At 41.3% G+C, this 22,141-nt stretch overlaps 2 protein-coding genes across 4 annotated transcripts; one reads left to right on the top strand and one right to left on the bottom strand.

Moving 5' to 3' along the window:
• Positions 1-280: 280 nt before the first annotated feature.
• On the bottom strand, positions 281-16,561 carry LOC114560114 (mixed lineage kinase domain-like protein). Its single transcript, XM_028585265.1, has 13 exons — positions 16,402-16,561; positions 15,552-15,604; positions 9,397-9,850; positions 9,143-9,198; positions 8,282-8,345; positions 7,417-7,597; positions 6,330-6,424; positions 6,087-6,225; positions 5,030-5,114; positions 4,787-4,929; positions 2,974-3,023; positions 1,806-1,946; positions 281-644 (listed from the first exon to the last, which is right to left on the bottom strand). The coding sequence occupies exons 3-13, from the start codon at positions 9,842-9,844 to the stop codon at positions 598-600; spliced, it is 1,449 nt and encodes a 482-aa protein (XP_028441066.1). The 5' UTR covers positions 9,845-9,850; positions 15,552-15,604; positions 16,402-16,561; the 3' UTR covers positions 281-597.
• Positions 15,884-20,666, top strand: LOC114559629 (golgin subfamily A member 6-like protein 22). 3 transcript variants are annotated; one of them, XM_028584401.1, is made up of 2 exons: positions 15,884-16,138; positions 19,882-20,666. In XM_028584401.1, coding segments are annotated over exons 1-2 (624 nt in total). In that variant the 5' UTR covers positions 15,884-16,136; the 3' UTR covers positions 20,504-20,666. The 3 variants fall into 3 exon arrangements, with proteins under 3 accessions (XP_028440202.1, XP_028440201.1, XP_028440200.1); XM_028584400.1 differs by having other exon boundaries at positions 19,829-20,666; XM_028584399.1 differs by lacking the exon at positions 15,884-16,138 and adding an exon at positions 17,160-17,249 and having other exon boundaries at positions 19,829-20,666.
• The last annotated feature ends 1,475 nt before the right edge of the window (positions 20,667-22,141 follow it).

Genomic DNA, 22,141 nt, shown 5'->3' with positions numbered 1-22,141 from the left:
TTTAGTGTTGTCAAAATGGCTTTTTATTGAGTTTCCTCTGAGTGAATTTAAGCTGGGCTTTTATTGTGAAGGGTTGATACTGAAGAGAGAGGTTTTTAATTTAATATTCAACATCCAATGCTGTCCAAACTGCTCCGAAATCCAAACCCCAAGTTCATTGGGTGCCCAGGAAACTAAGTGAAGTAGATTGGCTGAGCAGTTCATGAGATAAAACACACACTTCACACACACTTCACACACACTTCACACACACAAAATAGATGATATAAGAGTCACAGTAAACTGGGAAATAAAGTATGGCTTTTAGTGTACATTTTGTTGTGTGGATTATACAGAAGTTTTCATCAAGTTACAGCCTGACTCTGGCTTAACAACAACACACACACCTCTTTTTTTAACTCATGCATATGTTGACAATTGTGAATGTATGTTGTAAGACAGGTATTTTTTTGAGCAGTCTCAGGTAGTACACCTGAATCGCACTGCAGGAATCATGCAATTACAATAAAGGGATAGTGGATAGTGGATAGTGAGGATGTCCCTGACCAGAAAACCCTGAGTCCTGCTGACGGAGAGGCCGAGGGATGAAGCCTTTTATCACTCCTCTATCTTTCCCAACACAGTTTGCAGTCTATCCGCCAGCTCTGTAGAAGAGAAAGAAAACCACGGTATTAGTTTTATTAATTATTATTATTATTACTACTACATATTTTTGTTTTAGTTGCAAAGTCTATTTTTTTCACAATTTCCTACATTATTAAAATAATGTATGTTTGTTTCAACCTGGACCCTATTTTCCTGTTTTTGTGTCTAAGTGACTGACTGGTAGCCTAGAAATCTAGACTCCCCCTAGTGGCAGCAAATTTATTTGGCAGCCAGGGGGGGTCTAGGTACTCTCTGTTGACTTTCAAGCTGCAAAAACCAAATTTTAGTTAGGCCAATCACATTGTGTATAGAGTCGGTGGGCGGGGCTTATGGCTGCTGCTGCTGGGAACAGCGGACTTCTGGAAGACTTGGAGTTAAGCTTTTCTTTGATAAAAGAACGGCACAGAAATCATTCTTAAAAAAGGAAGATGTGTTCAGAGTTTTACCGACCGGATACGGCAAAAGTTTAATCTATCAACTAGCTCCGCTACCTTCTTCGTTGCTCTGCCTGGTTGTAGCACTGTCCTATTACGGGCAGAGAGAATTTGAAAGACAACCGTTTATCCGGCCCCTCGGATCGAGCTCTGTCAATGGTGAGTTCCCAGACCCAACATCTGGATGTGGGTCTGGCTTGCCAGGCTAACTGACTGGACCAACAATCTTTGACATTGGTCCAGTATTAAGCGAGATCGCTGAAGTCAGCAGCGGCGAAACAAGCTACAATGTGAGTTAATAGGACAACTGTCCAGCTTTGGTGGAAAAAGGAAAGGATTTCTAAGGAGGACGACCTTTCTGTTAAAGAGTAAGAAGCTTTTTTTAAACAAAAACATCTGCGAAATTGTGTTTGCTAAACCCACCAGACTCCATGTAAATAATTTTAGCATCGTAAAATACAAAGATTACACAACTTAATATTATACAACATTTAGTATGGGGTCTCTGATCCATCTCTCTCAGGTAAGAGGTCCCTGAAGACTCAGATCTACAGATTTTTAGGCATTATAAAGCGGCTTAAAAATAGTGCATATAGCAGCCGTAAATGGAGCATAGCCCCGCACACCCCCCTAGATTTGGGCTGAGCCCTGAATGTTTAAAATGTCGGGCTCCTCCCCTGGTCTAAAGGTAACAGTGTATGTACGATGGCAGGGATCGTAAGTTACCTCCAGCGGATGGTCTCTGGAAGCGTTCGTGGGCCAGACAGGCGCTGATCAGATCTCCCAGCAGTTTAGGACAATCGTCAGGGAGCGGCAGTCGGTATTTCTCTTTGCCCACTTTCTCAAGGAAGTCCTTATTTGACCAACCTGGGAGAAACGTAAGAACACATTAAGGATGAAAGACGAAAACAATGATTTTATAGTTCAGTTTAGTTGTATTTTTTTTTTTTAGCCACGCTTAATATCAGCAGAGCTGTAGGGATGGGTTGGTGTTGGCATGTCTGTAGAAATATCTCAACACCTGTTGGATGGATTGCTATTTTGTTCAGACATTTATGTTTCCCAGAGGATGCAGGCCAACCTTCTTCACGTTTGTGAAATCAGTTGTGTTGCTGCCGAGTTTTCCCCTTGACAAATAACTTTGGAGACTCTTTAGTCTCTGCTGCAAAACAGCCTCGGGAAGGAACTTGTTTTGGTGGAACGTGTGATACTTTCAAAGGTTGTTTAAGTCATAAAACAGAAAACTCAGATTGGACAGATAGTCTAGCTAGCTGTCTGGATTTACCCTGCAGAGATCTGACGAGCAGTTAACCATAGTCCTCATAGTTTAAAATTACAACACAAAAAAAGCTGAATGTAACCGAGCAATCCCGGAAGTGGACCGTCCCGCTTGGAAGCCCTGTGTTTTAGTCATTGTGGTGCACGGCTAAAAACATTTAAATGCTCTACCATGTGTTCATTAGTGATTAAAACACTACACGTCATACAATTCCCTATACATAACGTATATAACACTGTGAAAGAATCCAACCTGCATTTATTCTTTTACTTTTAAAACTTGATATGATGATAGTTCTATACCTTTACTTAAGTAGCCAAACATTTTGAATTCAGATCCCTTTAAACATACTACTCTGGTGTGCTACTGTATTTCTTGTCATTGGCTTTAACACAAAGGGTGGTTACATAGATAGATCAACACAAAACATACTCCATTCATACTTCTATTCTATCACGAGTACGGCATTAAGATCATTCATGCACCTAACTATGGACAGCAATGGGGGTCCTTTGGTCATAAATCGCTATCAAACCCAAAGGTGGTGAGTCCTTGATGCTAAAAAACAGCAAGTTTAGGGTTGGATGTTGATCGTTGTGTTCTGCAGGTACACACCTTCATAGGGTATGCTACGGGTCGCGACTTCCCACATGACGATTCCAAAGCTGAAAGACAACATTTGCAAGTTAGAGGACCTCAACGTAACAGAGGACTCATTTTGATTATTTTGTAGACATTGCTGCGGAGGGCACCGGAGCAATCCCAGAAGTGGAAGGTCTTGGATATAGACTAATACAAGCGGTGTCAAACTCAGTTTCACTAAGGGCCACGCTGGAAAATAAGAATCATATCAAATCATATCAGACGTTTAGTTAAAGGTCCCATGGCATTCACTTTATGAGGTTTTTTAACATTAATATGCGTTCCCCCAGCCTGCCTATGGTTCCCAATTGGCTTGAAATGGTGATATGTGTAAACCGAGCCCTGGGTATCCTGCTCTGCCTTTGAGAAAATGAAAGCTCAGATGAGCCGATCTGGAATCTTCTCCTTATGAGGTCATAAGGAGCAAGGTTACCTCCCCTTTCTCTGCTTTGCCCGCCCAGAGAATTTGGCCCACCCATGAGAGAGAGACATCATGGCTTTCAAACGAGAAAAGTGGCAGTTGGTCAAGGCCACACCCCCACCCTCCACCTTGCCCCCCCCTCTCCTCCTCAATAGCTACAGACACAGAAATGGCACATCCTAAGGAAAGATCATTGTGGGATTGGCTCTAGTGGCTAGAATTCTGAACCAAGGCTGAATTTCAGGAAAGAGACTTCAGATACATTATTAGGGGACCACTAAGGCCTATATAAAAGAGACTTCAGATACAGTATTAGGGGACCACTAAGGTCTATATAAAAGAGACTTCAGATACAGTATTAGGGGACCACTAAGGTCTATATAAAAGAGACTTCAGATACAGTATTAGGGGACCACTAAGGTCTATATAAAAGAGACTTCAGATACAGTATTAGGGGACCACTAAGGTCTATATAAAAGAGACTTCAGATACAGTATTAGGGGACCACTAAGGTCTATATAAAAGAGACTTCAGATACAGTATTAGGGGACCACTAAGGTCTATATAAAAGAGACTTCAGATACAGTATTAGGGACAACTAAGGTCTATATAAAAGAGACTTCAGATACAGTATTAGGGAACCACTAAGGTCTATATAAAAGAGACTTCAGATACAGTATTAGGGGACCACTAAGGTCTATATAAAAGAGACTTCAGATACAGTATTAGGGGACCACTAAGGTCTATATAAAAGAGACTTCAGATACAGTATTGGGGGACCACTAAGGTCTATATAAAAGAGACTTCAGATACAGTATTGGGGGACCACTAAGGTCTATATAAAAGAGACTTCAGATACAGTATTAGGGGACCACTAAGGTCTATAGAAAAGCATCCAATGAGCACCATGTCATGGGACCTTTAATTAACATGCTTTTATTTCATCAAAAAAGTCAAAGGACCTTTGACTGTATTATTGCATGTCTCATATAGCCTTCTCACTTACAGTTTGGTCGACATAAAGACCCCAAAAAGTCAGCAATAAAGTAACTTAGCCATCAAAGAAAAAAGCGACAAAAAAGGTCGAATAAAGCGGGAAAAATTTCGGAAAACAAGCCAAAAGCGTCGGCAAAAGTCAGAAAGAATTTCATAAAAAGCAACAAAACATTGAAAAAGCTACAAAAAAACTAGGTGGGCCAAAATTTATTGTGAACCTAAATTGATATGCGGGCCGGATCAAAATCTTGCGAGGGGCCAGATTTGGCCCGCGGGCCTTGAGTTTGACACGTGAACTAATATCTATAAATAAAATGGAATTGAACTTTAAGGAAGCTGTTGGTAACACAATCATGGTTGGTATCTGACCTGTAAATCTCGCACGCTTTGCTGTACTTGTAGTTGATGTCGAGCAGCATCTGCGGAGAGGAGTAGGCCAGACATCCGTGCGCGTTTGTCTTTGTTGTCTTTCTCAGCGATGTCTCAGTTTTTGCCAGCTCAAAGCCTCCAAGCTGAAAAACAACAACAAAAACATTAATTCCCCCCTCCCAATGCATTAAACCCTGGCCTCAGTGGACCGTCAGCCATCCCAGCATGCATTGGCCTCAGTACCTTGACTATGTAGCCATCAGACACCAGGAACTTGCTGCTGTTGATGGATCCATGAACCTTAGATTTGTCTTCAGTGTGGTGCAGCCTAAGAGACAACATCATCATCATCATCATTAACCATAAAGCAATACCGGTTTTCTTTTCTTTTTCAAGATTATTTTTTGGGGCATTTTTAGGCATTTATTTGAATAGGACAGCTTAGACTCAAAAGGGGAGGGAATGACATGCAGCAAAGGGCCGCAGGTCAGAGTCGAACCTGCGGTTGCTGAGTCGAGGAGTAAATCTCTATACATGGGCGCCTGCTCTACCAGGTGAGCTAACCAGGTGCCTCAATGCTTGTTTTCTAAACAAGCTCGTTTCATCACTGGTTTTGAAAGGAGGAAGTTACTTTAGAAAAAAAAGCATATATTGCTGGACTCAGTCGAGACCAACTAGAATATTTGGCAAGACCAATGGCCACGTCTAAGACAAGTCTGAGCGCAAATACCAACGAGTCCAAGACAAGTCTGAGACGATAGAAAAGTGCCTTAAAGCAACACTAAAGAACTTCTCCCACTTCGGTCCCCCTACAGGTGGGGTCGGAATTGTCCTATTACATTACATTGTCCAGTTCATTTGAACTACAGATCCTCTACCCGATCTGGCAAACTTGCATAATGTAATGTAATGGACAATTCTGCTTCCAACCTGTAGGGCACATGTGTTCAACTCAAGGCCCGCGGGCCAAATGCGACCCCTCGCAGATTTTGATCCGGCCCACATATCAATTTAGGTTCACGATAAATTTTGGCCCACCTAGTTTTTTGTAGCTTTTTCAAAGTTTTGGTCACTTTTGCCGATGCTTTTGGCTCGTTTTCCGCCAATGTTTTTAGATTGCGTGCCGTCTCCGTCTGCCAAAATGCCCCACAGGAGTACAACCAAAGCTTTAGGTAATCCTGCAAAATGTTTTTTTTTTGTCTCAACTTTTTAAATCTCACCTGCACAAATAAACTTGTTTTTGTATTTCCCCTTAATTAAATAAACCAAACATATTATTAATGATTGTAGAGGACTGTACCGGTAGAGTCCGCGCGCCGCGTCCCGACACATACGAGTCTTCGTGGCCCATGAAAGTGTGAGTTTTTTATTGTCCAGAACCTGACGGAGATTTCCCATCTCACAGTACTCCATGATGAGGAGGAACTGAGGGTTGGGTCCTACAGGAAGCCACAAGAACACATCACATTACTTTTTATTTTAAAAAGGTGCAATGTGCCCAATATGCTGATGCACTGTCCTTTACGTTCTACAGTTGACTCACCCTCCTCCACACAGATGCCAAACATTCGCAGGATGTTGGGCGACTCAAAACGCCTCATGGTTTGAACCTCCTTATCGAAAATCTTCTTCACCATGCTACATATGGAGACAATGTTTATGATGACAAACATATGTCACATACCAGTGTTTCCTCTATGTTGATTTGACTGTGGCAGCCCCGCACGGCAACATTTCTGCCCCCCCCCACAGTATCAGAAAATGTTAGAGTGCATGTCGGAGAATAGCGCGGGCACACACGTCACTCGGCAGAAAGGAAAAAGAAACACTATCCGGATGATAAGCCAGTTGAGTGTGTGTATGTCCTTGAGAACTGTAAGCCGTATAATAACTTATGTTGTCAATTCATTCGAAAAGCCTGGTCTTGCAAATTTAAATTAAGTTAACTGGTGATTTTTGTCGTTTGTATTCTTCACCTGCGAGCTAAATTGCACGTGGCTGTTGATTCGATATAATACTGATTGCTCACGTTAGTATTGTAGGTGCATTATTTACATGCTGAAGTAGTGACACTGCATTAAGATAATGTAATTAATAGTGGGTTTATTGTTATTTGCTACAGAATGCTTAGCCTATATGTCAAGATCAAAGTTGGCCTATATAGTAACTCAAAAAAATACAGTTCAATCACAACTGAAAATATGCCTCATTGTGTGTGTGAATAGAGGTGAATAAATATATTAGTTTGTGGAGGGTTGGGGTGTTCGGACCTGTCCCCACTGCTAAAAAGGTTACTAAGCTTATCCAGTCTAGTTTTCTTCTGTTACGAAACATTGCAAACATCCATTGTATGCGGTCACCTTCAGATCTAGAACAATCAATTCAAATTTTCTCTCGTACTGATTACTGTAACTCCCTCTACTCATGCCTCAGTCAAGCTGCTTGTAAAAAATGCAGCTGCCAGACTATTAACCAGAACAAGTCGTCGGTCTCATAGCTCGCCTATCCTTGCATCCCTTATAAAATAATGCTAATATAAATAAACAAATCCCATGAGTATACATTTCCAATCAAAAGTGACTATTGTTTTTGTATTTTAATTCAGTATTATCCGGAAACGTGATACAGACCTTGGGCTGGTGTTCAGAGTCTCAATGTATCTCTTGATGGCCACCGGGAAGTGGAGGTAAGTTCCTTTGAACAACTCTGATGTTTCTGTTTTTATGAAGGGCACTTTGGGAAAATCAGTGTAGGTCAGCTCGTCTGGTTTGATCATTCGGATGGCTTCCTCAGTGATGCTCGGCTTATTCACTGTGAAAACACAAGGTCACAAGTTATCTGAGGGTTGATTATATCCAGTGAGACAGTGTTTGCATAATGTACATTAACTGTCAGTCTCAGCCACTCATCTAATGCAGAACTGAAATAAGAAGCTCAATCCTTCAGCTGCACTCAGTTACAGCAGGTGTGTTTTCGATCCCTACATTAAAGTTTCATGTTATGTCCTCATCTTGTTCCGTCTGAGATAATTAGAGTCAAACTTTGTTTCTGAGACAAAAGCTACATCTATACTACTATGTTTGAGCCAAAAAACGATCTCCGTGCACACACAGGAGTTTAAGCTCCAGTAGCAGAACTAATCTCCGTCCATATTGACACATCTGACAACGCATATCACAAGACCTTTCACATTCACTGGGCATGTGCGTGCCGGTGTAAAGAATACGCAGATTGCATACTCTGCCCCGCGTGGTGGTAGTTGCTTTAAGTTGCAGAAGAAACTACAGAGGAAGAGCAGCAATGGCGAAAAATAAGACGAGAGATTTCTTCTTCTATGTTTGGACAAACGACGAGGTAAAACGGTTGGTGAAAGTTAACACGTGACTACGAGGCGACAGAAAACAGATATATAGTCATCTTAGACATCTGACTGGACACAATCAAGTATTGTGACAGGAGATTACAATCTATACTGAAGTGTTTTGTTGTACTCACAGATCGCCACGACCTTTTCCATGTTGACTCCGATCAAGCGTCTCCCTCTGATGCTCCCTGAGCACTGAGGAACAAAAAAAGCACAGATAAAACAGAAATATTCTACACAGGGATGCCAGTTTACTGTGCACTTTCTTTGCATCTTTATGTTAGTCAGGGTTGGCTAGAGTCAGACTCAACTTTGAAGATTGCTTTAGTTTTGATCTGAGTATATCCGACTTGGCACTAATAAGACAGTGACTAAAAACTTAAACACGGGCACCTCACGTAAGCCAAGGTCAATCCCAATGTAACGGATTAAGTGCTACATTATCAATGCACAATCAACCCTCACACAACCTACTATGCTCTACGGTCTTGAGTTGTCTAATGATGTGAACCAGGGGCAGAGCAGGGGGTTGACTTCTGGGGCACCAGCCCCAACCGTTTTCTCAAAAGCCCTGAAACTTTTAGGTTTTTAAAATAACTTCAACTTGGTGTCATTTCCCCTCATTCTCTCTGACTGGACCGGCAAATCAATGGAGGAAAAGTTCTGTTACTGGGGACATATTTCACGTATTCATTGTGTGAACTCAACTTAAGATAGGTTTCAACTTTAGTGATGCTGTTTACACCAAATCCCTACCTTAGGCTACCTATGTTTTGTAACGTAAAAATAGAAACAGACACATGTTGCACCTTTTTAGGTGGCAGAAGTAAAAAATAGTCCCGTTCAACTTGTGTTGTGGTTTCAGAATGGTGAAGACAGTTGGAGAACAGTTAGATCCAAAATAAGATGTAGGGTCTGCAGGATGATTCTTTTCCTCTGCAATTACCATTCATTTTTAGGTTTAGACTGAGCCCCGAATGTTTACATCTGACTGCTCCCCTGAACGCTTTCAAGTCATAAACAAGGGTGTCCTGCAGTGCATAAGGATCTTAAGCCATACCACGTTTATTTAATTTCATTTGAAAAGAATGTAGCCTTCTATATCATTTATCCGGATGCTCTTGATGTACACTCCTGTAGAAATAAAACATTTAAAGATTAAAACAAGATCAAACTTAAGCTCATGGGGTTCCTCTCTTTACTTGACCCACTCTACAAAGTCAGAGTCAACATCAGTTTCTCTCACATCTCTCCAGCTCGGTGTTGTCCTCCTTCCTGTCCGCCTCATCTTCTTTCTCTCTGGACGTCTGGTCAAACACCTTTATCAGCATTTCCTTCTGATCCACGGCCAGATTTAAAGAAAGGACCTGGAAGGCATCATTGAGGCGTTCATTCAAACTTTGGAACTCGTCTTGGTGGTTGCTGGATTGTAGGACGCGCTTCACCCAGGTGGACGAGGTGAATTTCTCGATGAGAACCGTTGCCGAGTCCAGCGTAGTGGAAAGTTCCTGGAGGGTTCTTTTTAAGTCGGCAGAGGTCTGTCCCTGTTTCTGCGTTCTGATGGACTTCACCACATTCTCCAGTGCTTTGACCCGGTCACGAACACGGTAGCATTGCTTCTTATTGGCCTTCACTTTCTCAACCAGGTCGTAGATTGTTAAGGCGATGGACAGGATGGGCTCCACTATGTCCATGACCAGCTGGAGAGAATGAAAATGGATTAAATCAGAGCTGAATGGAAAATAATTCAAGTTTGAGTGAGCCTTAGTTAAGGCGAAGTAAAATGAATTGAAAGGGCATGACTTAACTAGAGCAGTGGTGGAAGAATGATCTTTTCCTAGCCCTAACTAGGCCGATATCCGTCACCTTGGGCTTCCTTTGTGTTGGCGTTCTAACCTCTGGTGGATTTCTGAGGACTATGGTTAACTGCTCCTCAGATCTCTGCAGGGTAAATCCAGACAGCTAGCTAGACCATCTGTCCAATCTGAGTTTTCTGTTGCACAACTAAAACTACTTTTGAATGTTCATACATTCCACCTAAACAAGTTCATTCCTGTTTAGGCTGCAAGACTCAACACGGTGCATGTTTCCAGAGTGACACACACACACACAACCACACACACCCACCCTATCAAATGAGGAAAACAAAGGGAACAGAAATGTTTAGCCATTGAGTGAAATCCAATTCATAACTTAGGGGTGGGTGCATAAAATCCTTTTCAATAGTGATCCAGCGGTTGGGTTATAAAACAACCCAAGTTGGGTTATTTTTAACCCATAATTTTTAAGTGTGTAAGAATGTGTAAAGTAAAACCACTGAGAAACCTCAGATTGGACAGATAGTCTAGCTAGCTGTCTGGATTTACCCTGCAGAGATCTGAGCAGCAGTTAACCATAGTCCTCCACGGAATCCAAAACAAAGAAAGAGGACGACGGACATCGGCAAAACAAAGAAAGAGGAAGGGACGGAGCAATCCCGGAAGTGGGCGTCAAGGATATAGACCAGGGGTCACCAACCTTTTCTAAACTGAATTTCATGGATATTGAGTCATACGAAGGGCTACCAGTTTGATACAATCCTGAACTAACAAATGTGAGTTTGCCTTTAGTTATATATGATTATTAATGATTAATGATGTCATCTATCTGAAGATGATAAGACTAATTATCAACAATGACTTAACTGGGAAACAGATAATATCAATATTAAATTTTCATTTTTAGAACAGGCCTGAGGGCTACTCATGTGGTCCTTGGGGGCTACCTGGTGCCCGCGGGCACCGTGTTGGTGACCCCTGATATAGACTAATCCCTCTACAACATGAAGTGAAACCTTCGAGTGCTGATTAGACAAAACATTACCACATCATACCACCAACAACACCGGGACTACAAAACCCAAGGCAAAGTTGGTTTAAAAATGCAGACATTTAAGGACCTTTGAGACTGAAAAGTTATAAGATGATTGTCGAACACCACTCAAAGACACTTTATACTCTCATCCTCTCTGTAAATTCCCCGTTTCTCCTGTTTGGATTAACTAGCCACATACTCTGCAGTCCATTCAAAGCCACAGATTGTGAGAACATGTATTGATTTTCCTGTTTGTCTGCAAATCCTGAGCTGCTTAAGACTGAAATACAGAAGATTTGTTCTTTAATTGTATTTGGTAAAATAACAAATGATAAAAATCTGTTAAAAAGCAGTTAAAGTTCACATGATATCAAGCTAAGAATGTGTAAAGTAAAACATGGTTACTTAGAATGTTACAGATACATGTATATTTGGTTACAAGAATGTGTGTGTAACACCCCCCACACACACACACACACACACACTGAAAAAAGCTAAACATCTAAACATATTGAGCCCAAAGATGAGCTGCCAAATCCAAATGAGGAAAGTCATTGAGTGAAATCCAATTCATAACTTAGGGGTGGGTGCATAAAATCCTTTTCAAGTGGGGAAACGGCACACATTTAGAAAATACTTTGTTATCACCCCTGTGCATTTAAAAACCTATTTAATATTTTAAAACTCCATCCATCCATCCATCCATCCATCTGCGGAAGTTGCCTCTTATCAGAAAGACAGGTAAATGCATTAGAGGTGTTTCTTTGCTGTCTGTTGCTAAAACTTGCCTATGTGTTTGTGTCAGGTTCTACCGGGTCACCCAGTTGAAGGTTGTGGCTCTGATAATGCCTAAAAAGCTGGTATCGGTATGGGCAAGTACTGGAGTTTATGCACCGATCCGACACCACGTAACTTAGCCCAGAAGAAAATCTACTTTAAAGTAGTTCATATATGGTCTTTTTCTGTTATGACTTACTAGATAATGAAAGAAAGTTCTGTTGCGTTCATTGTTCATGTTTCACAAAGAGTTTACCCCGAGCCAGGACATACAACAATGATAGCAATCATATCACATCTATACAGGGTTAGTATAGTATACAGCTGTTAAAACATAATAAAACATAGGTAGTTTTTAAACACGCTGGTATCAGATCGGTGCTCGGTATCAGCCAATAAAAAAAAATTTGTTTGAGGATTTCCATTCAAAATATGCAATTTGGTTAAATGCTGGGATCTGAAATGAAGAGACAAATCTTTCCAAAAACTATACATAATTATACAAAACTATATATTATATATTGCTTTAAATATTTCTCTCCACATCTTTTAATTTTTATAATGCTGTCGAAGCTCAGCCTCTATGCTTTTAAGCGCAGTTCATCGGTTTATTTAATGAGTGCAATGCTATTTAGGGTAACAAGACTCAACACGGTGCATGTTTCCAGAGTGACACACACACACAACCACACACACCCACCCTATCAAATGAGGAAAAAAAAGGGAACAGAAATGTTTAGCCAAAACTTAGGGGTGGGTGCATAAAATCCCTTTCAAGTGGCGAAACAGCACACATTTGGAAAATACTTTGTTATCACCCCTGTGCATTTAAAAACATATTTGATATTTTAAAACTCCATCCATCTATCCTTCATCTGCGGAATTTGCCCTTCCTCAGAAAGACAGGTAAATGCCTCAGAGGTATTTCTTTGCTGTCTGTTGCCAAAAGTTGCCTCTGTGTTTGGGTACGGTTCTACCAGTTCACCCCGTAGTGACGGATCAAACCTCGGTGTCTCTTTCTCTCAAACAGTCTCTCTTTTAGCTAAAACCACAAACCAGCACGACAATACATTTAGTTTTGACAATGTGCCAACACTACCCTGCTCTAAACTGAAGTGCTACTGCAGAGAAGTGCCTTCTTGCTGTTCTCCTGATCTATACACCATGAATCTGCAGCCCACTGAGCTGCTCACAGAGCCAACAACAACTGGACATAATGAGCTGTCAGCAGAGGAGTTTACTGTTGATATGACCCAAAATAAAAAGATGATTTACCTGTAAGTGGACGTCAAAGACAGCTCTCAGTCTCTGGTATATGTTGATAAAACTGTAGGTCTGAGCTCCTCCCTCTGCTGCACCCTACTTCCTGTTTCTGTCTATCAGTTGCTATTCTATTCTAGTATTCAAGTCTATTCATGCCCCTGTGCTCCGGCACACCCAAGATTTAATGGGATGGGAAGCAGAGCAGATAAGATCTGGAGCCAAGAACAAGTTGCAGCAGGAAGTCAAGCTATCCAGCAGGATTCTCCTGAAAGGGAGATACTATATATCTATACATCCAAAAACACGACTCTTCTTGTTGACCCTGACCTCGGACTTACAAGCTCGGAACTCGTATAACCTCGCAGTAGCCCCGAGTTCAAAATACAACGTGGCTGTCCCCTGTATCAACAGTTGTGAAAGCTGCAGTAACATAAAGTTCTAAGCACTTCTGTCTTATTTGTGTCACTAAATCAGTTGTTCACACAGGCATGTCCAACTTCTATCTGTGGACATGTTGTTACGCTGTTTGCATGCACAAAAAACAGCGTAATGCGTTGTTATCAACTGGTATTGCTAACAATAGCTAACTGGGCTAGAACTAATGAAAACAATGAAAAGCCGACTTTTAAATAGTACGCATTCAACTTGGGTATGACGTCATTCCCAGTTCCGAGGTAAATAGAACGCGGCATTAAAGTGCCAATTAAGTATTTTATTAGAAATTAACCATAACTATCTATGTTAAGATCCGAAGGAATAATTCAGGGCTTAAAGTCTTTTACTTTCTCTAGATCAAATTTGAGCAGAGGACAACACAAGGGTTAAAAAGTGAAAATACAGGTTTAGTAAGGCGGTGAGAGATGCTAAAAAAACTGTACACTGAGAAACTCCAACAACAGTTTTCAGCTAATGACTCTGTGTTTCTGTCTGGGGGTGGGGGGGGACAGGTAACCAACAAACTGAAGGCCCATCAACGACCGGCGCCTGGCTAACAACTTGAACACCCTTTACTGTTGTTTTGAAAGACCGTGCAGCCTTGTCCCCCTTCCCCCATGACTCCACCCCTGGACAGCTCCACCCCTCATGCTACACCTCCCCCACCCCCGTAGGTGTGGGGGCCGCAGGACTACCCACCCCAGAGTCCCCCCTCCCACTACAACAACCCTCTCTATTCAGGTAAGACAAGTCAACAGACAAAAACAAAATCCCAGCAAAGCAGCCACACCGGACTCGGTCTCTCCCTCCACCCTGATGCACTGCGCTGATCAGCTGTCTCCGGTGTTCATAGACATCTTTAACACCTTACTGGAGACATGCCACATCGTCATATGAGACTAGATATTGTCTTAGATTTTGGATATCGTCATATGACATAAGTGGTGTCTTTACCTGGTTTTAAATGCTGCATTACAGTAAAGTGATGTACTTTTCTGAACTTACCAGACTGTTCTAGCTGTTCTGTTATTTGCCTTTTACCCACATAGACATTATATCCACATTACTGATGATTATTTAGCTAAAATCTAAGTGTGAAGATATTTTGTTAAAGCCCCAATTCTCAACCCTAGAATATCACCGCAATATCGATATGGAGGTATTTGGTCAAGAATATTGTGATATCGGATTTTCTCCCTATCACCCAGCCCTAATTTATAGGTTGTACCTGAATATGTTTACATTGTTTAATAAAAAAAAAACACCATATTTTTGTTGTACTGCACATTGCTGCAGCTCCTCTTTTCACCCTGTGTGTTGAGCTCTCTGATTTTAGCTACAGAGTGAGACATCTCACTTCTGTTCCATCTTTGTTGGGAGTCGCACATGTGCAGTACCTCGGTAAGGACTACTAGCCAGTCAGAAGCAGAGTATGAGAGCAGCCCTGACAGTACCTAGGTAAGGACTACTAGCCAGTCAGAAGCAGAGTATGAGAGCAGCCCTGACAGTACCTAGGTAAGGACTACTAGCCAGTCAGAAGCAGAGTATGAGGGCGTGCCCTGACAGTACCTAGGTAAGGACTACTAGCCAGTCAGAAGCAGAGTATGAGGGCGTGCCCTGACAGTACCTAGGTAAGGACTACTAGCCAGTCAGAAGCAGAGTATGAGGGCGTGCCATGCCAGCAGCTAGGCGAGCATTATAACGTGTGTTCCAAAGTGACCTTTTGTCTCAGAAGTAAAGGCTGGACTACAATAGAGCTGTTTGGAGCAGTTTTTGAACAGTGTTTTTTGTTGGAGATAGTAGTGGAAGTCCCTTTGGGGGGGACTTTGGGCTTTTTCACTTTGTAAACCTATAACATGCACACAAAATATACATAACACAATAAAGGAAAGGGGGAAAGCCAAAACGCATAATATGAGCAAGTGTAGATGTTGTCTAATCTAAACAAAATGGAGTATTGTGTAGCCTACAATTTCATTGGGGATGCACGAGGATAGGGTAACTCATTTTTTATGTTGACACATTCAACAATATTAACAATAGGCCTATAGTACAACAATATCACATATTTACCTGCAAAAGTGTCCATCAGCTCCAGATGTTGCTATTCTGCTAACTTCAGTTTGCTATAGGCGAGAAGAAAAATATCTGTTAATCAATCAATGTATGGAAGTTTATTTTGCTGTCTGTCTATAATGTGAAAATATAACAAATTTGCTATAATCTAGTGCCATCTAGTGGTCTTTTCATAATGAGTTAAATCGCAATGTAGTGGTATTTCAACCATCAAAGTGTGTTAACTACACTAAACACAAATTACCTTTAATGCTTCATTGTTAGCTAGCTATACTACTAGCTAGCTTACAGCAGCACTTAGTGCTAGCTAGCGGTTAGCATTTTGTCAATTTGTCTCGTGATGTGCCCCAGACACACTCCAGTTAGCTAAATCGTAGGTATCATGCTACAACATTAGCTAGCTAACTAGCATAAGCGCTATCATACTTGAACTTGCGCTAGCCTTAGCATGCATGAATCATTGTTAGCTAGAAATCACTGTTACTAAATGGATTATCAGAGCTAAAATGCTCCTCGTATCCGGCATTGCTGACTAAGTGTGGATATTACAACCCTAGGTGTAGACTACCTTGAATCAAGATCATGTAAGTAACCAGTAACCAGAGCTAAAGTCTGCTGTTTGACCGCAAGCAATGTTGTAGTAAACATAGGCTCCTTGCTAGCTGTTTGCTTAGTTAGCATCAGTGGTAGCCGTCAGAGGTAGCAGAAACGGTTGCTTTCAGCAAAGTAAAGTTCTACAGGCTGTCCCGTTATGAAAATAATGACTCGAAAACTAACAACTAGCAAGCTCATGTTTCTGTCGAAGACAGAGGTAGTGTTCTAAAAAATGAGAAATTAAAAACCTTACACGTTTCCAAAAGTGGTCTCCCGCCTCCGAAAAAGACAGTTGGGGGAGGAAACTTGAATGTAACCAAACCACTGGGTTAAAAAATTATTGGTTGGCTTATTCAAATCAAGTTAGATTAAGGCACAGTCCAAAACCATTAACCCAACTACTGGCTTACTGAAAGTGGGTTGAATATACATAATACAGGGTTAAACAGCCTCGACCCAGTGGTTGGGTTAATACAATTAATAAAATTGATAAAAAATAAATAATAATAGTATTTATAGTTTATTTTATGTTAAAGCTTAATATGTTTGTTTCTTTTATGTATGCACCTTTTCCCAAGGCAAATTCCACTGTGGTATCTTTAAGTAGCGATTATGTGATAAGCCCTCAGATGCCACACCACATAAGTGTACTTATTGTGGCAGTTTCTGATTCTGATTCTGATAAAGTGCTTTTTCATTTATCAGGGCTGGGCTGGGTGGATGCACACTTGACCTCATAAAAATCTGTATTTTTATTGTGAATATTGACAATAAACAAATAAACCTTTACTCATCCAGTATATAATATTGTTGAATATTATTACAATTGCCTCGGAGCGGTGTAACTGCAGGTCACTGATAGAGACTTGAGCCCAGCCTGTCCTGGACTACGACCCTGTTTGTGTGGACTGACGGAGTCTAAACTTTGCGGGTACAAATCTGCGATGTGTCTCTGCCTGGAGAACATGCATTACGAGAGGAGGGAAGCAGGATAACTGATCTGCATTAGAGGATATTTAAAAAAGCCATTTCTTTGTTTCATGTGCTTTCATGCACACACCTGCATTAAATCAGACAGCTTGCATCAGCATCCGCTTTATAGTAAGTAAACATTTTCTCTCGATACATTTATTAACTTATGCTCCTAAAAGTGAAGAAAGGGTCCTTTTAAAACTCCACTTCAGCAGCATTTACATACATCTCAAGTTTCCACGTCGAGAGTATTTTGTCCTCCTTAACTTGGGATCTTGAGATATGCTACTTTTTCCTTACTTTTGGGAACATGCCTACTGAATCTTGGGTTTAGCACTTCCCCAAGATCTCCATTGTTGAAGCGCAAACCTCCTTTTTCAGCTCCGTCTTTATACTCCTGTTAGTTAGAAGGAGACTTCATTTGTCACCTCTGATAGTTCTACCTGTATTCGTGGTGTGAACTGCAGTAACAGTTGAACTCAGTGAAGGGGAAAATTTCAATTTTGAGGTTTTGGGGCTATTTTGCTTCCATGACATGTCTTCTTTCAGACTAGTGAAGAAAAAATAACAATTAGGTGTTTATTTAACTACACTTTGTCTATTTGGTCCTGCAGATTTCTCCTAAATTCACCAAAAGTTAACATTATATAATGCCTCATTTGCATATATAAACAGAAATTTCAGAAAACTTGTAATACAAAACATAATTGTCTTAATATCAGTAATCAACTGAGGTTTCATGGTGATATTTATAAGTTAAATGCTGATGCTTTATTTATGGTCTCAATAAACCTCATCTCAATCTTATCAACCAGATACAAAATCTTTGTTTCCCTTTCTTCCGATCTGAAATACACATTCTTCCTCATCAGCATGCCAACATTTAAACTGTTGATTCATTCTCTTTATGATATTTTCTAATTCTTTGTGTCATTGTATTTTGTTTTCCTTCCTCATGAAGGGGTCGGTATACAACTTGTTCTCACTCCCAACTCGTAAAATACTGACACTTGGTCAGTTGCTCTCAAAAATAACCCTTTAGCGTCTGTATGGTATTAGTATAAGTATTAAGAGCAACAACGGTAGTGAGTATGAAAGATCGAAAAAGAATGTGTTGGTATATCGTACGAGAACGTATGCACACTAGAGTGCGGATCGGGCGTCCGACAGAGCAGTAACCGAACCCGGCCCGAGCCCGACAGGCATTAGGATATTTATGTCCGAGCCAGACACAGTTAAAATCTCATTTTTTTCTCATACTAATGACACATGTACTTTTGTTTGTGTGGAAAGCTTTTATTAAGCAACTGTAGGAAGGCATTCGGAAATGTCAACAGATGAGGTCATCAGCGCACACGGGGCAACAAGCGTACTTTAACACAGGCGCGCACCTACATAATAATCTGTTTTAAATTTAAAATGTTCAATGCCTTATTACGCTGATGTGACCGAGCCCGACCCGAACGAATTTCTAAATATCTGCCCGCCCCATTGGGTACCGTCGGGTCCCGTTGGGCTCGGGGTCGGGTATCCATCCTCTAATGCACATTAACGTATGATATGGCGACTGCGTCTCAACACATTCTCACTCCCATCTCATAACATAGGGATGCTTGGTCAGGTGCCTCTGTTGTTGTTGTTATTGATGCTAAAAGTCTCCTTTAGTGTCAGATCTTAACACGCTCTATTGGCGTCACTTTTGACGCAGTTAGGTTAAGGAAAATATTGTGGGTGGGCTTATGGACACGCGGGACAGTTGGGTTTAGGAAAAGAACGGGACAAGAACATGAAAGTTGGGTTTATAAAACGTGATACACGGGCCACAAACCCCGGTCTCCTGGGGTGAAAGTCCTGTGTTTTTTGACCCATCCACCACCCCAACCAACATCCCTGCATGCAAGTTCGGGCTTTCATGCCACTCATTAACGTCGAAGCTGCAGCTCTGCCCGGTGCGTTCTACACACGTGCTGAAGAGAGCTTTTTGCGTTGTATGTGACGCTCACAGCCACTGACCAAACGTCCATATTTTACGAGTTCGGAGTGAGAACGGGTTGGCCGCTTGGTCTTGTGATGACCAGTCGCATGACAGTTAAATTTACCGAGAAATGCTGACTGTACGCCGGGTACAGAGCACCGCGAGGGGACGGTCCTTTCGCTCCATGTAAATTAACAGTCATGTTACCATTGTTAAAATACACTTCATTCAAAGTCGACAGAAAAAATAAAACTTTGAAAAGCCGCTTCGGGTCGTCTTTCCAACTTTTCAACCATCACAACTCTAGTTGTGGTTGAAATAAACACATCATTTACAGATTTACATGTGAAAATATGTTGGCTTTAAACACGCTAAAAGTAATGTTTTTTTAAATGGAGTCTGGTGGGTTTAGCGCTAGCCACCTCAGAGCTGTTTCTGGTTAAACAGAAAGGTCTAAAATAGGTTTTAAAGGTCTATCTCTGTAGGGATCCTTTCCATAATGTTGTCAGACACTTAGAATATTAATCTGAGTCTGTTAGTGGCAAAAACGATCACTTTTAGTGGACTAAATTGCAGACATTTGCCCTATAGGATCTCATTGCAGTCCGGTTCACGGCTGCTGGTTACAGCAATCTCGCTTTACAGTGGAACAATTTCAAAGATTGTTGTTATAATTGTAGTTCCCATAAATGTCTGGTTAATGTCCAAGCTAACTGCCTTGCTGTCTCTCTAGCTGATCATGGAGGCCATTAAACCCTTCTTCACCGTCTACAACCTGTTTGACAGGATGAAGTACAATAAAGACCAATTCCCCCACATTTCTGACCGACTGGACGCCCTGCAGGAACTAGTGGCGTTTGTCCAACAGAAGGAGCTAGACAAGCTCTCTGATGATGTGAGAAAAGCTTGGGAGAAACTCACTACTATTATGGAATCAGCCAAGGAGGTGCTGACCAAATTTGAGAAGCAACACGTGATGACTCATATGGTGAAATCCAGCGACTACAAATTAGAGTTCGAGAACCTGAACAAAAGTCTCACCGATGCCTTTGTGACTCTCTCTGGGGCTCTGCATGTCCACCAGGAAAAGAAGACGCTCGATCAGGGGGACATGCTCGCTGCACAGGAGAAGAAGACGCTCGATCAGGGGTACGTGATCGCTGCACAGAAAAAGCAACTGGCTGAACAGGAGAAGAAGCAAATGGAACAGGATGAGAAGATGTCCGTACAGGAGAACATGCTCGCTGCACAGGAGAATAAGTTGCATGAGCAGGAGAGGAAGCTGGCAGAGCAGGAGAGGAAGCTGGCAGAGCAGGAGGACAAGCTAGCGGAGCAGGAGGACATTCTGCTAAGAGTGGAGTCACAATTAGCGTATGAAAGTAGAGCATACTACTGTACTCTGCAATAAAGAAGAGCAAAGTCTAATGGGAGGAGCCATAGACTATATAATAATAATGGACAATGCTAAAAAGTGAAGCCAATGTGGTAGTGCCTCAAACCTGCACTCTCTCTCATTAGGGGGCAACTCCACTGGTTTTAAAACGAAGTCTGTTTCTAAAGAAGTCTGTGAGAAAATGAGCTTACTTGATTTACTCACTTGATTTAAAAGTTAACATTTTCATAGAGTTTATGGTCTCAATAAACCTCATCTCAATCTTATCAATCTTATCAGCCAGATGCAAAATCTTTGTTTCACTTTCTTTCATGCAGACACCTGCATTTACAGCATTATATATATATACACTCTAAAATAAATTGACTACAATGAAGACTAATCAACATTTCAACTGTTATTTAATGGGCCACAATAGATAGAAGTGAGGCAAGGGTCTTTAATGTGACCTTTTATCACTCCACCAATCAGATTGGTCATTGAGTCCGACTGCCCACTGGCCTATTCAATAATTCAAATCGGCCAAAATTAAAGCTGACGCCTCCTCCGACTGACGATCGCAAGGAACACACTGAACAGACTCGAGTCACCGACCTCGCCAGACTGTCCGACGGCCGATAATCGGGTTGGTGCGCCAGCGGCTTTACATGCCCCACATCCTGGGCCAGATGATCACCAATGATACACGTATAGAAGATAAAGAAGATAACGAAATACACACCTAGTACGGTGCAGTGTCAGAACAAAAATAATGCTGTTATTCCTTTTAGAAATACAATTACTCGGACAAACACAGAGGTTATATTTGCACTTGTTTCTATTCATTAATGAGTGATAAAATACGAAATAAAACATATTAGCCTAACGACAACATAACTGACACATCCAGACATTAAGTCTATTCATCAGACCCCTTACGGCAAGTCTTTATCTGGTTTGAGGTTGAGGTAAAAAAATAAATGTTTGCACGTTAAACAAATTATGATAATACACTAGAATATATAATGTATACAAAAGTCTGTATAAAAACTATATATTTTTGTTCTCACTTAAAATTGGAGGCAGGCTACTTAGTAGGCCAAACCTCCGGGACCTCTTAACCTGGGACCCCTGCTGTCATCAGGTCAGCTGCTAGCTGCTAGCTGTTAGCTGCTAGCTGCTATCATCCTCGTTTTCCTGCCGCCACGGCATCATCATCATTATGAATGAAACATGGCGGAGAAACGTCAAAGTGCTGATAACTCCTCTGTATCAAAAAAGAAATTAAGGCTCTGAGTTACCTCAACTTCGGTTTCGGGGGGGGCTCAGCTTTTCTTAGACATAAGTAGGGGGGGCGCCAAGGAAAAAAGGTTGGGAACCACTGGTTTAGAGCATACTACCTCGTAAAAAAAATTACAAAGGTTGCCAATAAATCTATAGACCTTCTTTGTCAGCAACAGAAACCTGCCGATTAATGACTGACTAAGGGGAGGGTCACTGATAAGGACGCTGAACTGTGTTATCGGATTTAACATCTTTCTTTCACTTGCTTTCATTCATCTTCAAGACGCACATCTCATATCTCATATCTGCATCTACTACAGTACAGTACTACAGTAAGTACTCATTTCCTTTGATTGTCGTTTTATTAAGGTTTCAAAAAATGTATTTGTT

This window comes from Perca flavescens, chromosome 8 (assembly GCF_004354835.1).
Source record: "Perca flavescens isolate YP-PL-M2 chromosome 8, PFLA_1.0, whole genome shotgun sequence".
NCBI classification, from domain to species: Eukaryota; Metazoa; Chordata; class Actinopteri; order Perciformes; family Percidae; genus Perca; species Perca flavescens.
Note: the sequence above shows the minus strand (reverse complement) of the source record. Positions and strands in the feature narration are given on the sequence as shown.